We start from the raw sequence: 7,050 nt of genomic DNA, 5'->3' as shown, positions 1-7,050 counted from the left end.
ACAAAGAATTCAAGTCATCGTCCTAATTGGAGGCGAAGGCTATGGCGGCACGGTGGAGGCCATCAAGTTCAGTTCAAATGGCTTTGTAAAAGAACAAAAAAATCAAAATTGGCGACTTAAGAAACGAGTTATTGACACAAGGCTTGTTGGATTGATCGAGCTGGATCGACGAGAGAGAAAGAAAGAAGAACAGCGATGAGAGAAGAGAGGAGACGTGAGTCTAATAGAGAGAGAGAGAGAGAGAGAGAGAGAGAGAAGTGAGGGTTTGATGCCGTGAGATATATCAAATTTCTCTGTGATACATGGTGTGCAGTTGAGGGACCTTAGATATCATACAATAATATTGTGGATCTCTTTTATTACCGAAAATGAGAGAGGGATCTTAAACTAATGTCATAACAAAAGAATAAACTAATAATGTCATAATTAAATAAGAAAATAATATGACTAAGAATACATATAGTACACCATTTTAAAAGGAATAAATTTCCAATTCATAATTTAATCAAAAAAAATGACATGACTGTTGGGCCTAGTAGGAATACAGAAGTTGCTATAGAGAGTCTCAAAATTCAAAGCACTACAGAATAAGTCATCGATTTCACTCCAATCTAGACATGGCTTAAATAGTAATCGTATAAATACTTCTCCAAAAATGAAAGGTTTTAGATTTTATTAAACCATTGGCACTAATGTTGGATTTGATATTAGATTTGTTAGTATGAACAAGACCTAACAATTGTATTTTAAAATGACAAGATATTCTCAACAATAAATAATGAAATAATAGACACTATTGGTGAAATTATTCTGAAATAGAATCTCACGTGAAACCAGATTTGGGGACCGGAGCAAAGCAAACATTAGATTTTGTCCAAACTCACGTCGGTGATTAAACAATTATCCCAAAATTTCAAACAATAGTTGACTTGAGGGAGAGAATGGGGTTGCAAATATTATTAAGGAATATTGTTATATAAATTTAAAAATTAGACTTAATTTTTAAATAATATATTTAAGGTAATATATATTTTTATCATATATTCTCTAATTATTAACTAAATATTATATTTACATATTATTATATTTAAAAAGTAAAGTTGTATATTATTTTTTTATGATAATTAATGATTATTTTGAAAATATCATTAAAAATTACTTTTTTTAATATTTTTTTTAAAAAATACATAAAAAAATATAAATAATATAATTCAAAATAAATTAAAAATTAAAAAAAAAACTTTTAATTATCTTCTTAAAATAGTCTTAAATAGAAAGGTTTAAATGACGGGGGCATGGATGGGGAAGAAGATTGAAAGCGACCTGCCCTTGTTGTGGAAGAATCATCAGAGGCAGTGGGTTTTAAATGCATCACACCACACCACACCACACCACACCACCCTCCGCAGGGGGGACCCACCCACCCACCCACCCAAACTCCAAAACAAAAACTCTTCTTCAGAGAAGATAGATAGAGAGAAAAAAGTAGTCCACCGCTCTAATTGCCGCTAATAGGGGAGGGAGAGAGCTTAAAATTAAAATTAAAATTAAAATTAAAATGCTTCCCCCTTAATTGTACCACTCCTCTGTTCATAGTGTTCCCTAAGATTTTAACCAAAAAACTCATCTTTCACTCATAATCCTTAACATCCAAACGCAGCGATTTTAGGGTTAGGTTTCTGTTTGATCATCTGCTTCTTCATCTTTCTTTATTTTTATGATTAAATTTGTGATCATGTAGTTCTCTTTCTCAGACTACCCTGCTTTCCCCTAGGGTTTGCTTTTTTCTCCATCTCTACAATTGAGAGAGGAGATAACCAACCTCCTCTCTCTCTCTCTGAACTTGTTCTGTACAATCTCACTTTGCTTTGTTATGAATGAAATTGGTTTTCACAAATTCAAGTGGTTTCTCTCTCTCCATCTTTCTGGCACTCTGAAATTCACTCTTGCAATACACAGATGGGTTGTTTTTCTTGCCTGACTGTTCGCCGAAAGGATGTCAGGAATGTTGACGACGATTCCGCCACTCGCTCTGCTGAGTCTTCAGGTTATAACCTCTTCTTTTTTTCTTTTTTTCTTTTTTTTTTTTTTTCTCCCAGACAATTTGCTTTTAACCAAATGTTTGGATTTGGCAGTTTGTGGGAGGGCAAACCCACATGCCAGTGCTACTGGTAAGATTCTTGCAACCACAGTGCGTGACATTGAAGTTCAATAACTCTTAAATTTGATAGATTTTTACTTGTTTTTTTGTTTCCAAGGCATTTTTTCTGTGTTTTTTTTTTTTGGGTGTTGTTTATTTTGCTTCAAATTAGGCGTTTATGTGCAGAACATGGGAGTCGAACAAGTACTTTGAGCGGTAGAGGCAGGGTAAGTGGTAGCCAAAAGGCCAATGCGGCACGTAGCTTCACATTCCGTGAGCTTGCCGCAGCAACAAGAAACTTTAGGGAGGTTAATTTGATTGGGGAAGGGGGTTTTGGAAGGGTTTTCAAGGGCTGCCTAGAATCAACGCATGTAAGTTTTGCATTTCAAACCTCTCTTTCATGAATTTGCATTCAAAATCAACAAATTTTACGGGGGTTTATTTTTACATTGCAAATTTCTGAGCAGATTGTTGCAATCAAACAACTTAATCTCAATGGGGTCCAAGGGAACCAGGAATTTATTGTGGAGGTTCTTATGTTGAGTCTATTGCACCACCCCAACCTTGTTACCTTGATTGGCTATTGTACTGATGGAGATCAAAGACTTTTGGTTTATGAGTACATGCAGATGGGTAGCTTGGAGGATCATCTTTTTGGTAATACTTGACTTTGAAATGCAATCCTTAAATTTAATGAATATTATTTCTTTTACTTAAATCAATTTGTCCTTGTTTATTTGAACATTCTCATCAAATTTACTGAAATATTGGTTGTTAGCGCAAGCATTGAATTGTATGAATTGTTGTTTCAAATTTTGTTTATCTAAATATGGTCGCTTCTTTCTTAAGTGAATTACAAGCATTTGGTTTAGGGAACAATAGTTTAAGGAAATTAAAATAGGACTGAAATTGCAAGCATTTGTTGAGGGAGATGATAGTTTGTGAGATTTTAGATGCTTGCAAGCATGCATATACCCCTTTCCATCCTTGTAATGAAAATTTTGTATATTGGCCACTAGGGGAAGGTGTGAGGTTCATGCTAGTTCCGACGTGGTTGTGTGTTCTTATTAACCAAAAAATAATAAAATAATCCATTTATGTTTTTTATTTTTAATATTTCTTCTTTAAATCTTCTTACTCGCTTCTACATTCTATTTATTTTGATTAGACTTGCTATGAATATTGATGTTGGCTTGACTTATTTGGATTTGAGCTTTGTTATAATGATCTAGATTAGTTGTTGTGGTCAAGAGATGGCTGATGGCCATTTATTACACGAGCTTGCAAATATAATATGTATTATAGTTTTCTCATCCCCAATTAAACACAAAGGCTTGTTAATTGGTTTGGAATATTGTTGACTGAGAAATAATTCATAGTCAGGCTTGCAACATCAGGCAAGAGGAGAGATTGAATCGATTCAATTGCCCCACATGTAGGTTTTTTACTTTTTATATTTGAGTTAAAAAAAGTCCTGTCATTAAATAGAAAATATTTTCCTTCAAAATTTACACTCATTACTGTAGCATTATAGTTCTAGATACAGTTATAATCATGCGATGTAAGTCGCTTTTCATTTTTAAATCTTTTTAGATGCTTGCTCTGTGTATTTTTTGTTTTTTTTGGTTATGTAATACACTTACTTGGTCTACTTTAAACACTATTTTACAGGCAGAGGCTAGCATCAAGAACTGATGTGAATTCTGCTCTGCTTCTCAATTATATAATCAAAAAGAGGAAAAAGAAAAGGAAAATAAAGAAAGAACCAACAATCAACTAGCAGCCCATTTACTAATAAGGGAAAATGCTAGCGTTATTATAGCTAGCTACTTATAGTTATAACGCCTACCTTATTATTTGAAGAAACGTGCTGAAAAATAGTAGAGCATTAGCGCACAATGGCTGATGAAAAGCCAACAACTAATGTAGTAGAGGAGGAGAACACTTTCTAGCTATAAAGCAGTTATATGACTTTAATAAGGTTTAGTAGTTGTAGGGATACCCATAGTGACAAGTAGTGCTTCAATGGGAAGACCCTATTGAGTTGTTTTCTTTCTTATGCATTACTATGTAAATGGTCAGCTACACCATTCCTGTTTTGGTACTAAAAACACAGTTTGCTTTTTAAAAAAGAAAAAAAAATTCAGGGCACAATGAGTGTGTTTTTCTTTAGTCTCTAAATGCTTTTTGTTTGCTTGATGTCTGAATTCACCATAAAAGCACACTCACAAAACATACAGTTGGACAACTTTTTACTGGCATATGTTAACTGGACATAGATGGTTCGTCCTATTCTCAGATATTGAACCTGATAAAGAGCCACTGAGTTGGAGCACACGAATAAAGATTGCTGTTGGTGCAGCGCGGGGCCTCGAGTATCTTCATTGCAAAGCAAATCCACCAGTTATTTACCGCGACTTGAAATCTGCAAATATATTGTTGGATGAAAATTTCAATCCTAAGCTCTCAGATTTTGGTCTTGCTAAACTGGGTCCTGTGGGAGACAATACTCATGTTTCAACCCGAGTAATGGGAACATACGGGTATTGTGCCCCGGAGTATGCCATGAGTGGTAAACTAACTCTAAAGTCTGACATCTATAGCTTTGGTGTCGTTCTGTTGGAACTGATCACTGGGCGTAAGGTGATTGATGCCACTAAAAAGCCAGGAGAGCAGAACCTTGTTACTTGGGTGGGTTGAAATATATGCATTTCCTTATGTTCAATCACTTGATGTCCATTTAAATAGGGCTTCTCAGAATCTTTCTATTCTTGAATCTACTAGCTTTATTTTTATGTGGCTGCGGTGCCTTAGTTGTTTTGTCTGTGCTCTCACTACGCCTTCTTACGTTGATTTGTGATCTCTTATATAATTTGATTGGCCTTTCTGACTGGCCCTTTTAATCTATACTTTCAATAGCTAAAACAGATATGAACAGGTAATTTTACCATCTCTTGAATGCTTTAAAATGGGATAACTATGATTTTAAAGGTGCTCCTTGAATTTAAATAATAAAATTTTCTTTGCCTGTAATGAGATGCACTTTTAAACCAAATTTTTTATCCAATATCAACTTCCGAGTATGTAAGTTCAATGCACCTCTGCTTCTCAAATTAGTTTTTTCATTTATTGCAGTCTCGTGCTTTCTTAAAGGACAGGAAGAAGTTTGTTCAGCTGGTTGATCCCCTTCTACAAGGACACTTTCCTGTCCGTGGTTTACAACACGCAGTTGCCATTGCTGCAATGTGTCTTCAGGATCAAGCAAATTTCCGCCCCCTCATTGGTGACATTGTTGTAGCACTTGAGTACTTGGCCTCTCAAACAAATAAAGAGTCTCAGAGAGGTGTGCCCCGCTCTCCCCAATCACCATCACCTTTGCAGCGGAACAATGGCTCATTTTCTTGAGAATGAGATTTTGGAAGCTTTTTTTTCTTTATCTGAAGGTGGTTGGTGCAAGTTATTGTATCAGTGTGTTCACTAGAAGGCACCAACCCTCTACATACTGGGATTTTGCATAATTTGGTTTCAGAAGGCTATGTATAGCATGACGAATCAAAGAAAAGAGTTAGTCTTCTGGTGGAAGCATGAGGTATGAAGAGCTCTGTATATATCTATGCTTTTGCGCTCATTGACATTCAAGTGGAGGACAAAAGATGCCGTTTGTCCTATTTTTCTTACTGACATGCCATCTGTCTGTATATTTGCTGCCAAAAAAATTTGTTCAAATTAGCGGGATGAAAAACAACAGATTTGAAACTATTTTGGACCTTCTGTGTAACCTTTTTGATGGAAGATTACTGTTATATATATATATATATATATTCAAAAAAACTAGGGTGTTCATTTTAGCACTAACAAAGCAAATGTTACGAAGCTGTATTCATAGTCTTTGCTGATCTTAATGCTTGATGTTTTGTGTTTAGACTGGAACAATGTTATAATTATCTGGATTTTGCTTGGTGTACACCATCTTTTATGAGCTTCAGCTGGTGCTGTGGCAGTATACAATTGTCCGAAGTGAGCTTGGATTCTACTGACAGTTGTATATTCCCTGCAATTGCTTTGGCAATAAAACTCTTTTTTTTTTTTCTTTCTTTCTTTCCGTGTGTCCTTTTTATTTTAGCTACCACATGACCTGCTACGTATATGGAGGATTTGTGTCCTTTCTGGCTTTGCAGTGGTAATAGCACACCATGTCAGGGAAAGGACCCGTCAGTGTATAATTTATTGAACACAAGGCATTTATGCTCGGAAATCCTTAAGCCATATATCTTCATCCGGGCGTGTGTCCAACAAATTCGAAAAGCTTAACTGGACAGGAGCTACAACTCTTGGAACACTCACACATGCACACATACATGACCTATTTATATGTATTTATATGGTTCTCATTCATGTTGTGTGTATTAAGTATATTACATTGTCTACTTGTGTGTTATGTGTTAAAATACTCTGGTTATTTTTTGTCTGTCAGGAGAGATTTGCTTTTATGTTTGTGGTTCATATTCACATTAACTTCATGATATCAAGAAAAATTACTTAATTTATGATCTCTACAAGTGCAGGGGTCATCATGTTGTGCTAGGATTGGATATAACTGCTGTATTCTGTTATCACAGTTGTAATAATTATTTAAATTTAAAATAAAAAAAAAATCTATTTCCATGCGGTGGAATGTAGTAGTAATGTGTAAATTTACAGTTGTTTTGGTGTGTTAGATAGGATTCCCTTTTAAATTGGAAAGAAAATTGTTCAGAGCTGTAGACTAGCAGGTGTAAATGATTTGTGTGAGGAGAAAATAGTAATATTCCTTATGTAATGGATGTGTATCTTATATTTATATGTATTCATGTCCTCGTCTCCAACTTAGGGAAATTATGGGTAATGTCTGATACTATCTTGTGTCCTTT

General features: G+C 34.9%; 1 protein-coding gene across 4 annotated transcripts; it reads left to right on the top strand.

The window, feature by feature from the left end:
- Positions 1-1,320: 1,320 nt before the first annotated feature.
- Positions 1,321-6,234, top strand: LOC114284321 (putative serine/threonine-protein kinase PBL21). Of its 4 annotated transcripts, XM_028227221.2 has the most exons (7): positions 1,411-1,670; positions 1,960-2,047; positions 2,136-2,171; positions 2,327-2,511; positions 2,608-2,797; positions 4,440-4,831; positions 5,276-6,234. In XM_028227221.2, exons 2-7 carry the CDS (start codon positions 1,960-1,962, stop codon positions 5,543-5,545), a joined length of 1,161 nt encoding a protein of 386 aa, XP_028083022.1. In that variant the 5' UTR covers positions 1,411-1,670; the 3' UTR covers positions 5,546-6,234. The 4 variants fall into 4 exon arrangements, with proteins under 4 accessions (XP_028083021.1, XP_028083023.1, XP_028083022.1 ...); XM_028227220.2 differs by having other exon boundaries at positions 1,321-2,047; XM_028227223.2 differs by lacking the exon at positions 2,136-2,171 and having other exon boundaries at positions 1,475-1,670.
- The last annotated feature ends 816 nt before the right edge of the window (positions 6,235-7,050 follow it).

The sequence above is a fragment of the Camellia sinensis genome, chromosome 3, assembly GCF_055761805.1.
Source record: "Camellia sinensis isolate YWXY chromosome 3, ASM5576180v1, whole genome shotgun sequence".
NCBI classification, from domain to species: Eukaryota; Viridiplantae; Streptophyta; class Magnoliopsida; order Ericales; family Theaceae; genus Camellia; species Camellia sinensis.
The sequence above is the reverse complement of the archived record's forward strand: the minus strand, read 5'-3'. Positions and strand labels throughout refer to the sequence as shown.